Source organism: Orycteropus afer, unplaced genomic scaffold (genome assembly GCF_000298275.1).
Source record: "Orycteropus afer afer isolate SDZICR_OR568_19922 unplaced genomic scaffold, OryAfe1.0 scaffold00121, whole genome shotgun sequence".
NCBI classification, from domain to species: Eukaryota; Metazoa; Chordata; class Mammalia; order Tubulidentata; family Orycteropodidae; genus Orycteropus; species Orycteropus afer.
Window position 1 is genome coordinate 246,835 of NW_006921708.1, and position 19,091 is coordinate 265,925.

At 53.8% G+C, this 19,091-nt stretch overlaps 2 protein-coding genes across 2 annotated transcripts; one reads left to right on the top strand and one right to left on the bottom strand.

Annotated features, from left to right (window-relative positions):
* Positions 1 to 304: 304 nt before the first annotated feature.
* POLD2 (DNA polymerase delta 2, accessory subunit) lies at positions 305 to 7,606 on the top strand. The gene is made up of 10 exons (XM_007944125.2): positions 305 to 539; positions 4,161 to 4,282; positions 4,523 to 4,646; positions 4,932 to 5,046; positions 5,278 to 5,476; positions 5,701 to 5,781; positions 6,030 to 6,187; positions 6,409 to 6,536; positions 7,012 to 7,113; positions 7,443 to 7,606. Exons 1-10 carry the CDS (start codon positions 320 to 322, stop codon positions 7,604 to 7,606), a joined length of 1,413 nt encoding a protein of 470 aa, XP_007942316.1. The 5' UTR covers positions 305 to 319.
* Positions 7,607 to 8,347: 741 nt separating this feature from the next.
* Positions 8,348 to 18,823, bottom strand: AEBP1 (AE binding protein 1). The gene is made up of 20 exons (XM_007944139.1): positions 18,571 to 18,823; positions 15,650 to 16,021; positions 14,792 to 14,857; positions 14,547 to 14,675; positions 14,313 to 14,390; positions 13,516 to 13,593; positions 13,340 to 13,420; positions 13,172 to 13,219; positions 12,375 to 12,484; positions 12,155 to 12,294; positions 11,791 to 11,875; positions 11,560 to 11,704; positions 11,369 to 11,454; positions 10,844 to 10,967; positions 10,343 to 10,539; positions 10,090 to 10,269; positions 9,519 to 9,870; positions 9,299 to 9,438; positions 9,079 to 9,178; positions 8,348 to 8,898 (listed from the first exon to the last, which is right to left on the bottom strand). The coding sequence occupies exons 1-20, from the start codon at positions 18,821 to 18,823 to the stop codon at positions 8,348 to 8,350; spliced, it is 3,315 nt and encodes a 1,104-aa protein (XP_007942330.1).
* Positions 18,824 to 19,091: the final 268 nt, after the last annotated feature.

The window sequence follows — 19,091 nt, forward strand, 5'->3', positions numbered from 1 at the left end:
CTGAATCTGGGATTTGAGGAGAGCACTAGGAGCTCTGTCCAGGAAGAGCATTCCTAACTTGCTTTTTCTCTGTTTTTGGATGAGAGTTACAGGGCCAGACACAAGTAACAAGACACAGACATTTCCAGGTGTCGACCATAGCTGGCTCTGTCTTTCCTGGTGCCCTTTGGTTGCAGAGAAGTCAGCTTAGTTAAGATATACCAGGGTTGCAGCTGCTCTGGGGACAAGAAGAGGTTGCAGGAATCCACTTGTGTCATTGCAGGACTACCTTCTTAGCTTGGGGACAGCAGCCCGGATCAGACAAGGTAGGAGTGTGACCATGTTCTCCGAGCAGGCGGCCCAGAGGGTCCCCACCTTGCTGTCTCCACTGTCAGCCAACACCCCCACTTTTGCCCGGGTGCCTGTGGTAGCCTACACTAACTCCTCGCAGCCCTTCCGGCTTGGGGAGCGCAACTTTAGCCGGCAGTATGCCCACATTTATGCTACCCGCCTCATCCAGATGAGACCCTTCGTGGTGAGCCGTGCCCAGCAGCATTGGGGTAAGTAACAAATTTGGGAGCTGCTTCCCCCATCACCACCCAGAAAGTACCTGTGGTACTTGCACAATTAGAGAACTGGCAGAACTATAACATTAATTTATCCCACTTAAATTTAGGAAGGTTTCCTACCTCTTCCAAACCTCAGTTTCTTTAAAAGGTAATTAGGAGGATTAAAACAAATGATCTTCAGGTTTGCAAATCAAGGTGGAGTTCAGAGGTTGGTTTAAAGACAGCTTAGTTCAGTTCTGAGGTTATTTCCTCAGCATAGGGAAATGCTCTTATATTCAATGCAGGTTACTTGCTGGTATGATCTCAAGACCCTGTGGTGTAGTGTGGTGGGCCACACCATGCTGAGGAAGAGGAAGGAATGGTCCGCCCATTCCCAAAGAGACTGACTCTTCCCCAGAGTCCTCTGTTTTAACGTACCTCTTCTATCTTCTTTTCCATCTCCCATGTTTTAAGAGTTGGAATCTCCTGTCTTTGGCACTACTCTTTTGTCTTTCCTGACAAACTGGTTTGAGTGACTTGAAGCTGTTATTTTTTCCATTTCTTCCTTGGTGATGGGTAGTTGGGCTACTCTTGGTGGTAAAGCAGGACCCTCATTTAAAAAATATTTGATTTTATTTTTGGGTGATGGCTTTCTTTCCATGTAGTTTTTAAATTCATTTCCTGCTATGTTTTTAAATAGATTTTTGTTGGCTGAGACCATGTCTGATTGATTTTTATTATCCCCAGTGCTAAGCTTGGTGGATGATCTCAACTCACACCAAGTTGATCAGACTTGAGTTTTATTACAGGGAGCTGGAAGAAGCTATGCAGCACCCTCATAACTCGGCCTAGAAATTGCCTAGCTAGATCATCACATTCTTCAGGGACATTTTCTATTTTCTACTTTGCTATAGGCAAGGGTGTTGTTACACGTTCCACTGTTACCTAACAAGACTCTCTTTTCCTCTACTTCCAGTGCCATTTTCCTCACTTTTTTTTTTAAGCCTTCAAATATGCCCTAGTCAAGGCATTTCCAGTTGCCACCTACTGCTCAATCTGAATGCCACATTTTAGGGTTTTCATGGCAGTATTCCTTTTGGTGCCAAGTTTCTCTTCCAGAAACATGCTGCATAACAAACCACCCAAAACCTAATGGTAGTAAACAGCCATTTGGTTCTGTTTACTGATTGTATGGGTCAGGAATTGGGGTTAGGCATGTCAAGGACATACATCCATGAGGAATGGGGCTCTGCCAGGGGGATGGCAGCATAGCATGTCCTGCATCCACAGGTCACATAGTGGAGCGTTGCCCTAACACCTCTCCATGAGGCCCAACTTCCTTATAGGCTTAGTGTGTCCTGGAACACATTACTTCCTTCACTTCTGTCAACTTCTCTCTGTATCTGGTACACTCTTCCTCATTTTCCCAGGGCTGGTTCTCATCCTATCATCTCAGCTTAAATATCGTGTCCTTCAAGTGTCTCAACACTTGATGATAAGGGCCTTCTCTGTATTTCCTCAATTCCCATTTACTTGTGGCATTTGTTGCAGCAGCTAATTACTCATTATTATTGACTTTCTTGTCTCTCTCCTTCCTAGACTGAGCTTAGAGAGGACAGGGCTTGGACTTTTGTATACTTTGTTATGTTGGTGCTTGGTGTAGCCCAACACAGTCTGGACTAGATATATAACTCTACTGCCAGGTGCTAGGATACACCTTGTGTTCACGGTTTTCTCAATGAGATAATGGAAATAAGAATACCCACTCCTTACATTGTGAATGTTAAGTGAGTGGCAATATGTAAAGTGCTTGGCATAGGGCCACCTGGAGCAGATGAGATGAGTGGTCAACAAAGTTTGGATACTTTGGGGACCCATGGTTTCCTTTAGGATATGGCATTTCCCTTCTGTACTGATGCTTTCATTATTGTGTTTTGAATTACTCCCTCTCCATGCCCCCATGTGGAAGAGTGTGGAATGGACTCAGTTTTGCTAGAGCATGACTAGCTGGGACTGTGCTGGACACACTTTGCTAAGAAAGGGCTAGTCCAACTTCTACCCATCTCCTCAATCTACAGCTTTTTTTCCAGGCTTTGGAGGCCTTCTGAAAATTTTATTCCTTCCTCTTTCCAAGTAAGGAAGCACTGACAGCTCCCCCATGTTTGCACACCATGCTCTTCTACCCCCCACTCCTGCATACTGCATTCTTCCACCCCCCTACTCCTGCACACTAACTGTATTCCTTCACCTTCTACACTCCTGCACATCATACCCCTCCACCCCTCACTCCTGCATACTGTGCTTCTCTACTCCCTGCACTCCTGCACACTGTGCTCCTCCATTCCCTGAATTCCTGCACACCATGCCCCTCCACCCAACTCCTGAACACTGTACTTCTCCACCCTCCTGCTTTTGCACACTTCCCCACCCCTGCATGCTGTATTCCTCCAACCCACACTTCCACACTACTTCTCCACCCCTCAACTTCTGCATATCATGTTCCTCTGTCCCATTCACTCCTGCACACCAAGCTCCAACACCCTCTACTCCTGTATACTGTGCTTTTCCACCCCCATCTCCTGAAAACTGTTCCTCTATCCTCCTTATTGCACTCCTCCATGCTCACTTCTGCACACTATGGCATCCAAACCCCACTCCACAGCACCCTCCTCTACTTCCCACTCCTGTAGACGACTCTCCTGCACTCTCCTTCAATCCTACTCACTGTGTCCTCCACACCCACACCCACTCTTGCACACCATGCTCCTCCACCCCCTACTCCTGAACACATGGGTTTCTTCCTGCTTCCTCCACATCTTTCTTTCAGTACATCCTGCGTCTGCCTGATCTCATGTCCCCCAAGGATCTCAGGACAGTGCTAAGAGTGCTCTGCCCAGATCACAAAGAAGGGATAAGTTGCTGGGTTAACTAAGCAGCTGGCTCCACAGGCATAGGGGAATAGGGATATGAAGTTTTATATTTTGAATACCTCTGACTTTACAGGACAACGCATGAGGAGGTGGAAGAAACCAGACTCTTAAACTGCCCTGGTTAGGTAGAGATAAGTAAAAACAAAAAAACAAAAAAAAAAAAAGGAAAGAAACTGCTCTGTTTTTAGAGTAGATCTGTATTGAGACCTGGCAGCATACCTCTTTCTAAAAAACAATGTTAAAATTTAGGTATAAGTGAAGTAGCACCATGTGTTAGTTTCTAGTCTATGGCTACTGTAATAACTTACACAAAGTAGGTGACTTAAAACAGAAATTTACTCTGCAGTTTTGGAGCCAGAAATTCCTAGAGGGCTCTAGGTGAGAATACTCCCTTGCCTCTTCCAGCTTTGCCTAGCGGTCCTGGGCTTGTGGCCACCTAATGCCAAGCTCTGCTCTATGGCCACATGGTCTTTCCTCTACATGTCTGTCTCCGTCTGACTCTCCCTCAGAAAGACACCTGTGACAGCATTTAGGGCCCAATACATCTGGAGAGGCTCTTATTTCCTTACAGTTGATGTTCTTTCACCTGGGCAGAGGACAAGGCCCCTGGGCTGTTGCTCTCTGGTGAAGCCAGGGTAGGGGCTCCCTGGAGGCTGTCAGATCAGAGGTGGGCTGCTTTCTGAGGTGTTGTCCCTGTGCCCAGGCAGTGGAATCAAAGTGAGGAAGCTGTGTGAGTTGCAGCCCAGCGAGGAGTGCTGTGTGGTGGGTACCCTCTTCAAGGCCATGCAGCTTCAGCCTTCCATCCTGCGGGAAATCAGCGAGGAGGTGAGGCCCAGGGTCAAGGATGGTAAGGAGAGTAGAGGCTTGCTTCCCTGGAGAACTTCCCTGTGGGCCACCAATGTGTCCTTGGCCCTACAGTTGGAGCTTCAACTCAGACCTGTGGCTCTAGGGACTTGGACTGGCCTTGGGAGGGAGGTCCAGGGGAGTTGGTTGTGGTGCTGTCACATTCATATGGTATGGTGCCTGATGGGCTCTGACCAAGACCACCCTTACTCCACATTCCAGCACAACCTGCTCCCTCAGCCTCTTCGGAGCAAATATATCCACCCAGACGATGAGCTGGTCTTGGAAGATGAACTGCAGCGAATCAAACTGGAAGGCACCATTGATGTGCCAAAGCTGGTTACAGGTGAGAGCAGGCCAGAGTGTGTTGGAAGCATCTCTTCTTTGGTCATATCAGATTAAGGGCCCTGTGTTTTCCTCTTGGAACAACCTACTGGGTTCTGAGAGGAGGAGAATGTCAGTGGAAGAGGCCTAGGTAAGAGACCTACGACAGGAATGCGGTTTGTGGTGTTCTGCATGACAGATCCACCAGCATGGCAGGAGAGCTGGCTGGTTCTGCCCATCTGGGTGAATGGAAGGAGGGCAGTGCCTCCTGGCCTCCTCTGGGGACCTGATATCCATTGTTTCCCAGGCACGGTCCTGGCTGTGTTTGGCTCCGTGAGAGATGACGGGAAGTTTCTGGTCCAGGATCACTGCTTTGCTGACCTTGCTCCTCAGAAGCCAATGGTTCCCCTAGACACAGACAGGTGAGGAGTGGGCCATCTGGTGGGATCCAAGGCAGAGGCCCTGCCAGTGGCTGTGCTGACTCACACTAAACTTTAGGGAAGCCCCAGCACCCTTTCCCGACAGCAGTTCTGCAGTCTGAGCAGGCATAAGCTTCATTCTCCCCCATGAAGGAGCTCGGCTGGGGGCTCACTCATCGCCACTCTGGAGCACAGCCCCCTTCTTTTGCACCCCTTCCTTATCTTCCTCTGCAGGTTTGTGCTGCTGGTGTCGGGTCTGGGTCTAGGTGGAGGTGGTGGCGAGAGCCTGCTGGGCACCCAGCTGCTGGTGGATGTGGTGACAGGACAGCTTGGGGATGAAGGGGAACAGTTCAGCGCTGCCCACATTTCCCGGGTCATCCTGGCTGGAAACCTCCTCAGCCAGAATACTCAGAGCAGAGACTCGATTAATAAGGTAGGTACTCAGCATATCCTGAGCAAGACCTGGGGGGTGGGAGCAGATACTGAGCATCAGGGACTTAGGGTGTTGCAGGCCCAGGGCATAGCACCTGTGGCTACACTGAGGCCCCTCAAGGTACTGGCTAGGAGAGAACTTGAGGGTACATAAGCTCTGTGACCCCCCCCTTGCCCTCAGCCTCACTTTAGGCCCCACTGTGCCTCCTGTGCTGCTCCCTACAGGCCAAGTACCTCACCAAGAAAACCCAGGCAGCCAGTGTGGAAGCCATCAAGATGCTGGATGAGATTCTTCTGCAACTCAGTGTGAGCTTAGGGTAGGGAGAGGGAGGTGAGGTGGAGACAGTGGTATGTCTGAACCTGGCATGTGGACAGCAGTCTTATGAGCCTGGGGTGGGGACAGGGTTCAGTCTGTGAGGCTGCAGTTAGACATATGAAGTGGGCAAGGAAAGGGAGACTTAGTCACCCAAGCATAACAAGTAACCTGGAGAATTAGTCACCAAGCATGGTAAGTAGCCTCCTGCTAGGCTGTCCTGTACTTTGTGTCCTACTAGGCCTCAGTGCCTGTGGATGTGATGCCTGGTGAATTCGACCCGACGAACTACACACTGCCCCAGCAGCCCCTGCACCCATGCATGTTCCCACTGGCCATTGCCTACTCCACACTTCAGCTAGTCACCAACCCCTACCAGGCTACCATCGATGGAGTCAGGTACCAGAGCAACTTCCGCCTGAATCTCTTGTCTTTGGCCTTTGGCTGATCAGTTGGAGGTGGCAGGGTGGTGGGGCCAGCCTGGAGTCAGCCTTTTCAAGTTTGGCCTGGGGACATCACCCAGCATGAGCCGCCAGGTCCTGAGGAGCCACTCTGCTGCTGGAGGTAGACCAGTGGTGGCCATTTGCTCAGGCTGAGGCTTAGTGAGCCTTGCCTTACAGATTTCTGGGGACATCAGGGCAGAATGTGAGCGACATCTTCCGGTACAGTAGCATGGAAGATCACTTGGAGATCCTGGAGTGGACCCTGCGAGTCCGTCACATCAGCCCCACAGCTCCCGATACCCTAGGTAATGGAACTCTACATGGGTGAGACCAAAGTGCCAAGGGAACTGGTAAGAGGCCCTATCAGAGGTCTTCTGGCACTGAGCTGCAGTCTCTAGCCTTGCCATGTGTGACCTGTCTAAGGAGACAATCAGAAGCTGCCTCTTGTTGATGGAAGCTATTGTAGAATCTTCATTCTGACCATGGCTAGGCCCTGCTTGGGGCTGAAGGCCTTGGGAACATGCTGGAAGTTGGGGCTTTTCAGAGCACTATACCCTGCACCCAATGCCCACCCTGCAAGGCAAAGGCAGTGAGTGTTCATTGACCAGTATTTTACCCTCCCACCACCACTTTCACCTCCCTTCACCATCCCTAGGGTCATGTAGCAGTGTCTGGAGACTTTATTGTTGTCATCGTATGGGGTGCTGTCAACACAGGCACTTGGCCAGCAGTACTGTCCAATCCAAAATGGGAATGATGCAGAAGCCTCTTTTCTTCCAGGCTGCTACCCCTTCTACAAAACAGATCCCTTCATCTTTCCTGAGTGTCCTCATGTCTACTTTTGTGGTAACACCCCCAACTTTGGCTCCAAAGTCATCCAAGGTAAATGTCTTTTATAAGCACAGCCCGCAACTGAGAAGACCTGCATTGTGGGATCCCCAGCCATCTGTAGCATGGCTGTTAGTTGCCTGCAGGACTGTAATGTAATTATAGAGGGCTTAGGGTTGCCCAGTTGGGTGTGTCAGGAGCAGGGCTGGAATTGTTCACGGCCTGTGTAGTGGTCAGGCTGGTCTCTGGGCTGTTGTGTGCCATCAGCCTTGGGAGCTTCTAGTGGCTGTCCCCATTGGGCCCCAGGGGGTCCATGTGCACCTTCAGACTTCCTTGGAGGACACATGTGGAACCTAAGGTGGATTCTTGTGGCTTCCTCCTAGGCCCCGAGGACCAGACCGTGCTACTAGTGGCTGTCCCAGACTTTAGTGCCACGCAGACTGCCTGCCTCGTGAACCTGCGCAGCCTGGCCTGCCAGCCCATCACTTTCTCAGGCTTTGGGGCAGAGGATGAGGAGGACCTGGGAGGCCTAGATCTGTGCCCCTGACCTGCCAGGGCAGCCTTGACAGGCCACAGCTGCACCAGTTTTCACTTTGTAAAATAAATCTTGAGTATTGCTCTGGTAGCATAGTGGCTAAAGCACTTGACTGCTAACCAGAAGGCTGGCGGTTCAAACCCACCAGCCACTCCTCGGAAGGAACGTTGGGCAATTGTACTTCCGTAGTGATACTGCCTCGGAAACCCAAGGAGGGGTCGCTATGAGTCGGGGCCGACTCGATGGCACATAACAGCAGCAGCAACAACATTGCTTCCCATGCTTCAGGCTTCTGGGTGGGCTAACTGAGAATATGCAAGTAGGCTCTCTTGGCAGAAGAGTTATGAAGGAAACCAACAAGGTGAATGGAAGCCTCCCACTTCCCCTTCCCTCGTGCTGATCGGAGGTGAGAGGGAACCATCTGCTGTGGGAGTGTGCTTTATTGGAAGGACCAAGCTAGGGGACTGAGTCTGCCATCCACTCCCTCCACCTGTTACAACCCATGCCCACCCAAGCTCCCAACCCCCGCAGGTACTTTGCTCTCTGGGCCAGGGTGGGAACCCAGAGGTGCCTGGCAATGTTTACAGACTTTTTGACTCTTAGGTCTTGGTCACATTCTTGCCCCCTCAGAGGAGCAGCACAGCCCCACAAAGGAAGCTGGGTAATTCCTAGCCAGGCCCACACCAGGGTTGGGCCTTTGTTGTGCTATAGGTTGGTGAGCTAGCGGACTCATGTAGTCCTGCTGCTATGTCTTCAGAAGTCCCCAAAGTTCACAGTGTAGGTCTCAGCCGTTGTGAAGGGGGCATCTGGGCTGGTGACCAGCTCTTCCTCAAGTGTGAACTCAGTCCCAAGTTCTGTTACCACCTCTGTATAGGTCTCGGTTTCTAACTCTTCCCAACCAGCGGTGGTGGGAGACAAGGGGCTCCAGGGCTCCAGAGTAGAACTGGAGGGTGAGACAGGGGGCAGGGTGGTAGAGGGGGCTGGGCTCACTGTGGCATTGAGGCGACGCAGTCGCATCTGCTCACGCATTCTCAGGCGGTACTGTAGGCGGCGACGCTGCATCAGCCTTTGCTGGGGGGTCATGGGGCGGGATGGGTCGATGCGGGGGATGGGCCGGTTCCCATTCATGGCCATGATCTCCCGGATGCGTTTCCAGTTGGAGCGTGAAAGGATGAAGTTGCACTGGGTTGCCCCGATGTCATAGTCCACGTTGCAGGTCTTGGCGCTTGGAGTATAGCCCTCCACATGAGCTGTCACACGGTACTCACCTGGGTTCAGGATGCGCCAGTAATCGCCCCCATGTGCTGCAGAGCAAGGACCGGTATGCTGCTCCAGAGCTCCTGAAGCTTGGCACCCCCACCAGGCTAGGTGCCCCCTCCCCCAGCCTGATCTTGTCGACAGCATATAGACTTGTCCTCTTTGCTACTAAAAGACCAAGTGGGCACCTTGGGAAAGGTGGGGTACAGGGCATGCACATGCAGTACCTGTCTTCACACCATGATTGATGCCACTCACGGAAATGGTGGCATTGGCAATAGGGATGCCCTGTTCATCTGTCACCACCCCTTTAATGCCGCGGTGAACCTGCAGGGTCAGGCAGGCAGGGCTGCTGCTCATACTGTGGGAGGCCCCCACAGGACCACTCAGGCCCTGGCCCACTCCTTGGCCCTGCCCTCCCTGAAGACCCTCCTTGCAGCCACCCACTTGTTCCATAAAGGTGAGTAGAGCTTCCTTGTTGTTCTCCCACTCCTGGGGCAGCTCACTTTCATGTGGGAACTTGTCGCAGCCCAGGTAAATGGAGAGTTCCAGGCAGTTGGTGTGCAGGTAACTAAAGTCATTGATAGCTGAAGCAAGGAGACAACCACAGTCACCACCCTGCCCACGCCCTGTCTCCCTCCATACCTTCCCCCCAGGCCTCACTCACTCCCCGATCTGGGGTTCCACTTGGCTCCATTGATGATGCCCCTGCCGTTAGTGTAGTCTTGGGCCTGGCACCCTCCCTGGTAGGGCTCAGTCATAGTGAGGTGAGTAGAGGCAAAAGAGATAGCCAGCCAGCGGAAGATAGCATGGTCCGGGGTCTCCTGGGCCTCAGATGCCTCATCCTCATCCTCTCCCCGGGCAGCCGCCATGGCTGCGGCCAGCAGCTGCTCCTGGCTTGGCGTGCGGGCCATGTCATAGGGGTATGACACAAGCCGCTCACCACCATTCAGGTTCGCCCCTAGCACAAAGGGGTTCTTCTCCATCCAGGCAATGATGGCACGGACCTCTGTGGACACCTGGGGGCCACCATTGTGGACACATGAGGCCAGGGTTATAGCTTTGGGTCACCAAACACCTGCCTCCATGCCCCTCTGCAAAGGGCAGATGGCAAGACAACTGGGGTCTGCCCCCAGCCCACTGAGGCTGAGCTGGACTTCAGCAACCCACCAGCTGTCCTGAATTCAGTCCAGAACTCTGAGCCTGGCCAGAACCCCAGGGCCCTGCTGTGGCCTCACCGTGGCATCTGGGGAGAGGTAGCGCTCAGGAATGGGCAGGTTGTTGTTGGGGACCCGGTAGGGGACCCATTTCCTCTCCTCTGCACCCCAAAGCACAGAGTTGAGATCCGGGAAGTCCTCAAAGATGTCGAAGCCCTCCTCAGTCCAGAGCCCCAGTGCCCAGTTCCCAAACTCTGAGCCCTGCAGGGAACCAGCCGATTAGGACCTGCTACCTAGCTTCAGCCTACCCTCACCACCCACCCCAACTACCCACCATCTGTGCAGCAACCTCGTAACCATCGGGGTTCAATGAGGGTACCAGGTGGATGCGTGTGTCATGCACCAAACTGCGCACACGTGGGTTCCCGTCACGATACTCGCGGCACATGTACTGCATGAGCAGTAGCAGCAGCTCTCGCCCCAGCACCTCATTGCCATGGATCCCCGCTGTGTAGCGGAACTCTGGCTCCCCTGCAAAGGCAGAAGTCTCAGCAAGCACCCTGCCACCAAGGCTGGTGGTCAGACGAAGTGAGGTGTGTGTGTTGGGGGGAATGTTACAGGTGGGGACTCCTGGCTTACAAAATAGACCCAGGCACTTGAGGATCCAGGGGGAAGACAGCTCAACTGGGCACAGGTGGAAGGAGCAAGTTATGTCCCTCCTGATTCTGACACATGGAGGAGGTAAAGTGGGGACAGAGCCCTGGCAGGTCAGCCACTGGGGCTCCATGGAGGGCACAGATGGTGTCGGGACAGTGTTCCACAGCCTCCTGCTCACCTAGCTCATGCTCGCCAGGGTTGTCTGAGATCTCCATGGCATAGATTTTCAGGCCACGTGAGCTCTTGCCCAGGCTGTATGTGCGGGTGATGGTGGGGCACTCCTCATTCACCACCTTCATCAGCTGAGGGGAATGGGCCAAGAATCAGAGCCCACCATCTCTCCTCCACCCAATAGGCACTGACCAATCCCACTGTCTGCTCTGGGAAGGGGCTCCTGCTTTTAAGAATCCCCAGAGAAAGGGGCAGGAGCCCTACAGATGACCCCAGCCCCTCTCAGGTTAGCTCCCAGGTGATTGTACTGGGTGGAAAGGGCTCTGGGGATCCCCTGGCCCAGTTCCTCAGTCCTCAGGTAAAGTATTACCAACTTCTGTCTTGGGGACCAGCAGGGCCACATGGCTCTGCCCTGGTGAGGGTAGTGATTACTGAGTGCTGGACAGAAGTATCCCACCATCACCAAGAAGCCCTAAGCCAGCCCAAGAACAAAGACCAAACTCCTAAGCCCAGAGGAAGGGTCCTCCCCCACCTGGCGCATGTCCTTGTAGCTGTGGTGGCGGAAGTCCAAGTTGTCAGTGGCCACCACCTCGTTCTGCACGTAGTAGCTGTAGACAGCTGCAAAGGGACAGGTGAACCCTGAGCAGCCAGCTGCTATCTGGCCTCCCTGTCCCTCATTTTTTTCCTCCTCCAAGCCCCATCCCATCCTCATCAAGCACTCACGGGCTAGGGGGCAGCCCAGCACCTCCAAACGCATGCAGAGGCTGCCATTCCAAGTGAGTGGGTAGATGCGGATAAAGCGGGCCACCACTGGCTCTGGGAACTCGCTCAACACTGGTGTGTCCTTATCCACGTTCCCATGGAAAGTCTGGGGACAGGCAGAGCCTCAGAGGACAGCCACCCACTCGACCACAGACAATAGGGCAGAGTTGGGCTCCAGGAGGAGGGGCCCACCATTTCCTCGTAGCCATTGCTGTACATCGTCCACGTCTGGCTGTCATTGCTGAACCCCACAAAGAAAGTGGTCACAAAGTCGTCACTGTGGGCAGAGCGGATACACTAGTCAGAGTAAGGCCATTCTCCACCATTTGGTCCTTAGAGGTCCACGCTCCTCTGCTAGAACTAGAAGGGGTCTCACAGTGTATGAATTACCACCCAGAAACTTGGGCAGGCCATTTGCTCCCTCTGACATCTGCTCATTCTTAAAGTTTCAACTTGGCAGGGCTGGGGTTCAGTGTTAGCCTCTGACTTATCTTTAGGCTAGGCCTAGCCCAATGGGATGTGGGGCCTGGAGGGCCCTTCCCCACGAGCAGCGTACTGGATACTGGAATCACGGCCTTGAGTGATGACACCAGTGATCTTGGTGGTCCTTCTGGTGTCCACCTCGATCCACTGTGTCTGTGCATCATCTTCGGCACACCATGCCCCATCATAGTAGTCATCTTCATTGGGCCCTGCCTGTGGGGAACGAGCAGGGGGCCTGAAGGGAGGTGGGGGGAGCCCTGACCCAGGCTGAAAGAGACTACCAAGATACCCACCTGCATGTTGAGCCGGCCACGCTGCGCACCCAGGCCGTGCCGCAGCATGGAGGAGGCACGGATCTGGTTGTCCTCAATGCGGTGCGACTCCATCCCAATGGGGGGGCATTCTGGGGACATGGTATCCCAGGCTGCAGGCCCACTGATTCCATCCCTCCCTCCACTGCACTCAGAATCCAGGAGCCCCAGGGCCCATGGGGCCAATGCCTATACCAACAGAGCCCACACCTACCACATCAAAGAGGAAGGCAAAGCTCAGCTGGATAGTGTCCACTGAACCAGTGGGTGGTGGAGCCACCAGTCCCCCTGATGCCCTGCTAACCCAGTCCATTCCCAGTGTGGCGCAAACCTAGTTCCCAGACTGTCCCTTTGCTTTCCAGGCCTCACCCTCTTCATTTGGAGAATGAGCCAATCTCTGAGGGGGTGCAAGGTTTATGTGAAATTGCTGGGAGGCCCACCTCAGAGAACATAGTTAGAGGTCACAGATGTCATCCTCAGAGACTGGGGTGTCTCTCTACCACCCCAAGACCTGTCCTCCCTCTACCACACCCATCAAAGATCAAGGGCCCCAGGGAGCTCTGGCCTGCCCTAGTACCTGGCTTCAGAGCTGCCAAGCCCTGCTTGCCCAGCTCCCAGACCTCGAGTGAAAGTGTCCACACAAGTGAGGTTGCTCCCAGGGCCCCAGGAATTTAGAAGCAGATAAGGGTGGCCTCCAGGGAAACTGGACCTCAATGGTAAGACTTTGGCCTTGGGAAGGTCACTGGATCCCAGCACCCCACCCTAGAGGAGGAACTCACTAATTTTCTCCCTTGGAGCCCATTCCTCTTCCTCGCCTTTTTGGGGCCCTATGGGGCAACAAAAGGGAGGGGTGGCATTGAAGGGCCCAGAACACCTAGGAGTTCAGAAGCCCCTCCACCCACCTCAGCTCCACAGGCATCCTTCACACCTCAGCCCCGCCTCCCCACCTTTGTGGTCCTTGCCCTTCTCCACAGCCCATTTGTCATCTGTCTCCTCCATGGGGCTGCTGCCCTCCTTTTTTGGTTTCTCTGAGGGTGAAAGTGGGGAGGGGCCTGTCAACCTAGGCCTGGGAGATTGACATGTTGAGGGTAGGGGGCAAAAACAGTAGCTTGGTCCTACTCACTCAGTGCCTCCTTCTCTTCATCTGTGTCCAGTTTAGCATCTGGCTTCAGAGGCTGAGGAGGACGGAAGTAGTAGTCCACTGTAGGAGGAAGAGGCCTGCTGACAGTGGCCCTGGATGCCTGCTCCCTATCGGCCTGTCAGGGACCCCAAAGGGTTCTGAATGGGGTATAAGGAAAAGCAGCAGGACCAAGGCAGACAACAGCCTCGGCACAAGTGGGAATGAGCAGGACCCACGTCAGGTGGGCAGCCTGGCCCCACAGTTGTTTGGCCTGGAGAAGGTGGGGGATCAAAGCTGGAGGTAGCTGGGCATGGGGCAAGGGCAGGCCTGGAGTAGTGGTGCACCTGCTGCCAGGACACGCCACCACATGTCAGGGCTTTCCTGGGCAGAGATTGAGGGAGGAAATGTCCTGAACAGAAGCCATCTGGGGAGGGGTCAACCTGGACACTTTAAGGAGCCTGGGGCAGGGGAATGATGAGAAGCTGAGAAGTCCTGCAGCCGTGGGACCCAAGGGAGTACCAAGAGCAGTGTGCAGGGAGGGCAGGGGCAAAGAGTGGTTTTTCCTATAGGCCCAATAAACCCCAGTGGGGTTGAAAGCAAATGTAGGAGCCAGAGTAGCAGCCAGGGAAGGATCAGCCTGAGGAGGAAGAGAGTAGGTAGGGGGCAGAATCTATGGAGCATGCCAGTGGGCAGGTGACAGCACAGCCCCCAGTCAGTTGGGCACTGTGGGCTGGTCTCCGACTTCCAGGCGACTGCGAGTTTCATACTCTTGGAGTAGCAGCTAGGTCCTGGGTACTCACTGTCATCGTAGTTAGGAATTACATAACCATCACCATAGTCAGGATTAGGTGGGGGCTGTGGGAGTTCCAGAGGCTGCTCTGTGGATACATAGGGTGGGGTGGGCTCAGACTCCCTGGGCCCTTCAACCCCAGGCCCATAGGCCCAGCAGCCCTAGCCCCACTCCCTGACCTCCTCCCCAGTAGTCTCCTCAGCTTTAGCCACCCTGGGCCCAAGGGAGGATGCCACTGTACTACCGATCCCCTCTTCCAGGCCCTCAACCACCAGCTGGGGTGGCGGAGGCTTTTCCACCGTGTCCTCAGGCCTCTTGGGCCGCCTCCTGCTCGGTGGGGGCCTGGGCTTCTTCTGGCGCCGGATGTACTCAACTGAAAAGGAAAGGGTGCTGAGGCAGGCCACTCATGCCTCCAGGACAGAGGTACTGCCAGAGGTCCCAATCCAGACCAAGGTGGGATCCAACAACAGATGGTGTTGTCCTACTCACAGTCCTCATAGTCTTCCCGCTCTATCTGGTCATTATAATCCAGCGTGGGCAGCTCCTCTTCCAGCTCTAGAAGGAGAATGCTCATGGCTGCTTTGCTGAAGACACACACTGACCAGCACCCTACCACCCCAATACCCCCTACAAGCCTGGGAAGCCACCTACCAAGGACACATGTGGAAAACCTAATTATGACTACTATTTTAATACTAACATGGACTAAATAGCCCTGGTATGCCTTGGACTATCCAGATTTTAGATTGTAAATCCTGAGTCCTGGAAAACCTGTCAGTTCCAAGTACTCTGAGGCAGTTAGTCACCCTTGTGCTAATGCCAGGGAGGCTGCTGCCACTCACAAGGCTGGTACTCCATGACACCAGGCCAATCTCCTTTCCTCCTATACCCTACTAGGGGTTTTGGAGGGCCCCACCTGAAGCCCCCAGAGTAAGTGGCCTTCCCTGGTTACCCCAGCAGAGGTAGAGTAGGCTTCAATGTCTTGGCTGCTATTACCTACCCCATGAAAGGCAGGAGAGAACCCTACAGGCTCAGATCCCAGAGGCACATGGGTAGGATAGTTCTGGGTGGGGCCAGGAGACAGAGATCCCAGGATAGTGAAGAAAAACCCCACCTACCCACAAGGCTACCAAGCCCTCTCATTAGCAGGGGCCTTGGCACTGAGGGAAGTTGCCCATCAGATTGGCAGAGTTCATCAAAACAAGGCCCCAGAGCCTACCCTGTCAGTGGGGACCTAAGAACCTGCAAGATGCAGTGACCCAAGGACTGATCTTACCCCCACCCTGTCCACAATCCAGCTGTAGGTCAGAGTCTAGAGCCCCACTTCAGAAGTGCCCTAGTACAAACCTTCCTGGGGTAGCTCACTGGGACTAGGGCTGGGGGGCAGGGTCAGTGGCCACTCCAGGATCTCTGAGGGCGTTGGGGTTGGGGGACTCTTCCCAGCTATGGGCCTCTTGGTGGCCTTGAGTGTCTTTTCCTTGGGCTTCTTGGTGGCCTTGGGTGGCTTCTCCTTGGGCTTCTTGGTGGCCTTGGGTGGCTTCTCCTTGGGCTTCTTGGTGGCTTTGGGAGGCTTCTCCTTGGGTTTCTTGGTGGCCTTGGGTAGCTTCTCCTTGGGCTTCTTGGATGGCTTAGGGGACCCATCTGAGGGCAGCTTGGTTGGCTTGGCACCTTTGTCCTTCTTCCCTTTCTTTCCTTTGTCTTTAGCCTTTTCTGGAGATGCTGTTGGAAATTCAGATTTAAGTCAAATGAACCAAGAGCCCCTCTGTGCCCCAAAAGCTTGGGCACAGGGACTCTCATCAGTTCCTTGTATAGACCAGGAACTGAGGCTGAGGCACTTGTTCAAGATGCAGTGCTGGCATTTGTACCTGGGCTTTCTGTCTGTACATGGCAGGCTGTCACCACCATTATCATGGCCTCTCTGAGGACAAAGCATGTTGTTATGTGCCGTCGAGTCAGACCCGACTCATAGTGACCCTCCTCCTTGGGTTTCCAAGGCAGTATCACTATGGAAGTAAATTGCCCAACCTTCCTTCCAAGGAGTGGCTAGTCAGTTTGAACCGCCAGCCTTCTGGTTAGCAGCCAAGTGTCTTAGGCACTATGCTACCAGGGCTCCTAGGACAAAGCATGGGACATTCAATTCCCATAGAGAAGACTCTGGTCCCCAACCTCCAGAACCTCAGTAGGGGCCCCTTGAAATTCACTCCTCACTGCATGCTCATTCACCAGTCTGGAAGCAGCCAGTGGGGATCAGCCAGCAAGCCAGCCTTAAAGGCACATGGTCCAAGGGGGAGAAGTCTCATTCTTCACTAATTCAGGAAGCTAATGGATCTAGGACTCCCTGAAGCCTCCTTCCAGGGACAAGAACAGCTTCAATGGAAGGGGGATGTTGGTTGGGTCATGAAGCCCAAAGAAGAGGAACTGATCCTCTGGCAAGAAGCAAAGGGGGGGAGGGCAAATGGGAGGCCAGATAGGGAGATCCTGGGGGCTCACAGAGGATAGAGGAACAGCAGGAGGGGTCCCAAGGCTGTTTGCCATCTCTGCTGCCCTGGCCTTATTCAGAATCCTGGGGAAGAAGCAGGGTCCTGGCGTGGGGATGCCCAGTAGGAATTGTCCCAGGACCCTGAGCAGCAGCTGCAAATATGTCCAAGAGCCCAGGACAGTGACCCGGCAATAGAAGCGGGCTGGGGGAGGGGAGTTCTAGAAAGGCAATGTGGGTTCCAGGACCTCCTTGGAGGGTAGGGAGAATAGACAGGAAGTTCTAGAGCTGGGGCTGCAAGGAAGGGGTCCCATTGAACCTCTGTGATGATGAGTAGTATCTTGAGAGAGATAAACAGATCCTTTTCCTACCCTCCTGGCATCACAATAAACCAGGGCTTCAAACCAATTTAAACCAGTTCAGTCATGGCCAACAAAAGAAACCTAAGACAGGAATGATAAGCAGAATGGAAAAAATTACAGGTCAAAGCCCTAGAATGGGAGACTTGGAAGAGGCATAGTAAGCCCATTTAGAAGTGTGATGATCCTGAGGTCGAGGATGAAATTGCAGAGAGCAACACACCTTCAAAATGGCTCAGTGGGCCATCTGTGAGCTGAGTGCCACTTTTACCCACTCTGCAGGTATGAGATTTGGTTACTATACAATGTGTACACTGCTCTAAGAGGGAGATTGTTTCTAGCAGGACAAAAAAAACCCCAAACTCACTGCTACTGAGTCAATTCCGACTCATAGCGACCCCCACTGGGTTTCTGAGGCAGTAAATCTTCACGGAAGTAGATTGCCCAGTCTTTCTTCCACTAAGTAGCTGGTGGGTTTGAACCGCCAACCTTCTGGTTAGCAGTCAAATACCTTAGACATAGAGCAGGGCGGCAACTTTTAATTTTTCCTGTCCCAGTTACTGCTCTAGTTCACCCAAATTTTAAAAATTCGTGTCTGTTCTATTCTCTCTTTGATCATGATTGAACTAGGATGAACCCCTACAATAAGCAGCTAAGATTTATTGACAGCTGATTATGTAAGAGGCCCTGAGTTAAATGCTTCCCTGATGCATCATTTCATTTAATCCTCATAATAACTGAGAACTACCCACTACCCCCAAGTAGCTCTGGTGGGCTGTGACAGTTAAAGCACTGGGCTGTTGTTGTTAACCAAAATGTTGGTCGGAACTCCCCAGCTGCTCCTCAGGAGAAAGATAAGGAAGTCTACTGTAAAAGATTTATAGCCTTGGAAACCCTATGGGGTAGTTCTACTCTGTTTTACAGGGTTGCTGTGAGTGAGAATGGACTTGCCAGGCAGTGGAGACCCACTGTCCCTGGAGCCTGCGGGGAAAGGCGGAAGGTGTCTTTTGCAACCCCCTTCCCTGTCTCTGCGTTCCTGGAGTGGAAAACCAACAGCAAGAGAATACTGCCAGAGAGGGCCCGAGTGGCCCCATTAAAAACAGTGAAGCTGCGACACAACACAAATCTGGAGGATGGGAGGGAACGGTGAGCAACAACCCCATTTGGCTCAATCCTAGTCTTCTGGCTCCCCAGAGGCATGCTTGCCACAGTGTTGAATGTGGCTGGGGCCCAAGGGCTATAAGCCAAAACGGACCTCCCCCACCCCAACCCCGCTCCCTGTATCCCGCAAAACTTCGGGCTTCGTACTGGCTAGTGCGTTACCGCAGTTCTCAAGGATGGGCAGACTTAAGTAAGGGGGTTTTGTCCAGACTCTGCCTGAGTCCCTCCATTCTCACCTGAGGTTCAGGGCGCCTCCTCAACCTAGCTCTTACCCTCTCCTGCCGCCCCCGGTCGCGTCGACTTCGTCCCTCCCGCCTGGGCTTTGCCAACACGCGGGGTGGGCTCAGGGGACGGCGAGGGTTCCACGTCCTCCTCTCCAGTCTCGGGCTCCAGCTCCGACAGGAAGCCCTCGAGGAACTCCTCGATCTCATCGTCAGTCAGCACCGTCTGCGGGCATCCCCCGGGACAAAGCGCCAGCAGCGCCAGGATGCAGCCAAGCAGGGACGCCCCGCGCACGGCCGCCATAGGGCCGCGCTAGTGGGGAATACGAGCGGGGTCCTCCGAGGCGCCCCGAAGGGCTGGCGGTGGCTGGCACTCCCGACCCCGCGTGACACGCGTTCCTCCTAGCCGCTCGCTGCTCCCAGCCGACCAGCCTCTCCAAAGCGCGAGCTGTGGCGATAGCAGGGGCCAGAGTTTCCGGAGTCCGGGTGGGGGGTCGCGGGGGCGGAGTGGGAGGAGCCGGCGCAGACAGCCGGGGCTCTGGGGCAGGATGGGCAGTCCCCGCGCGGAGCAG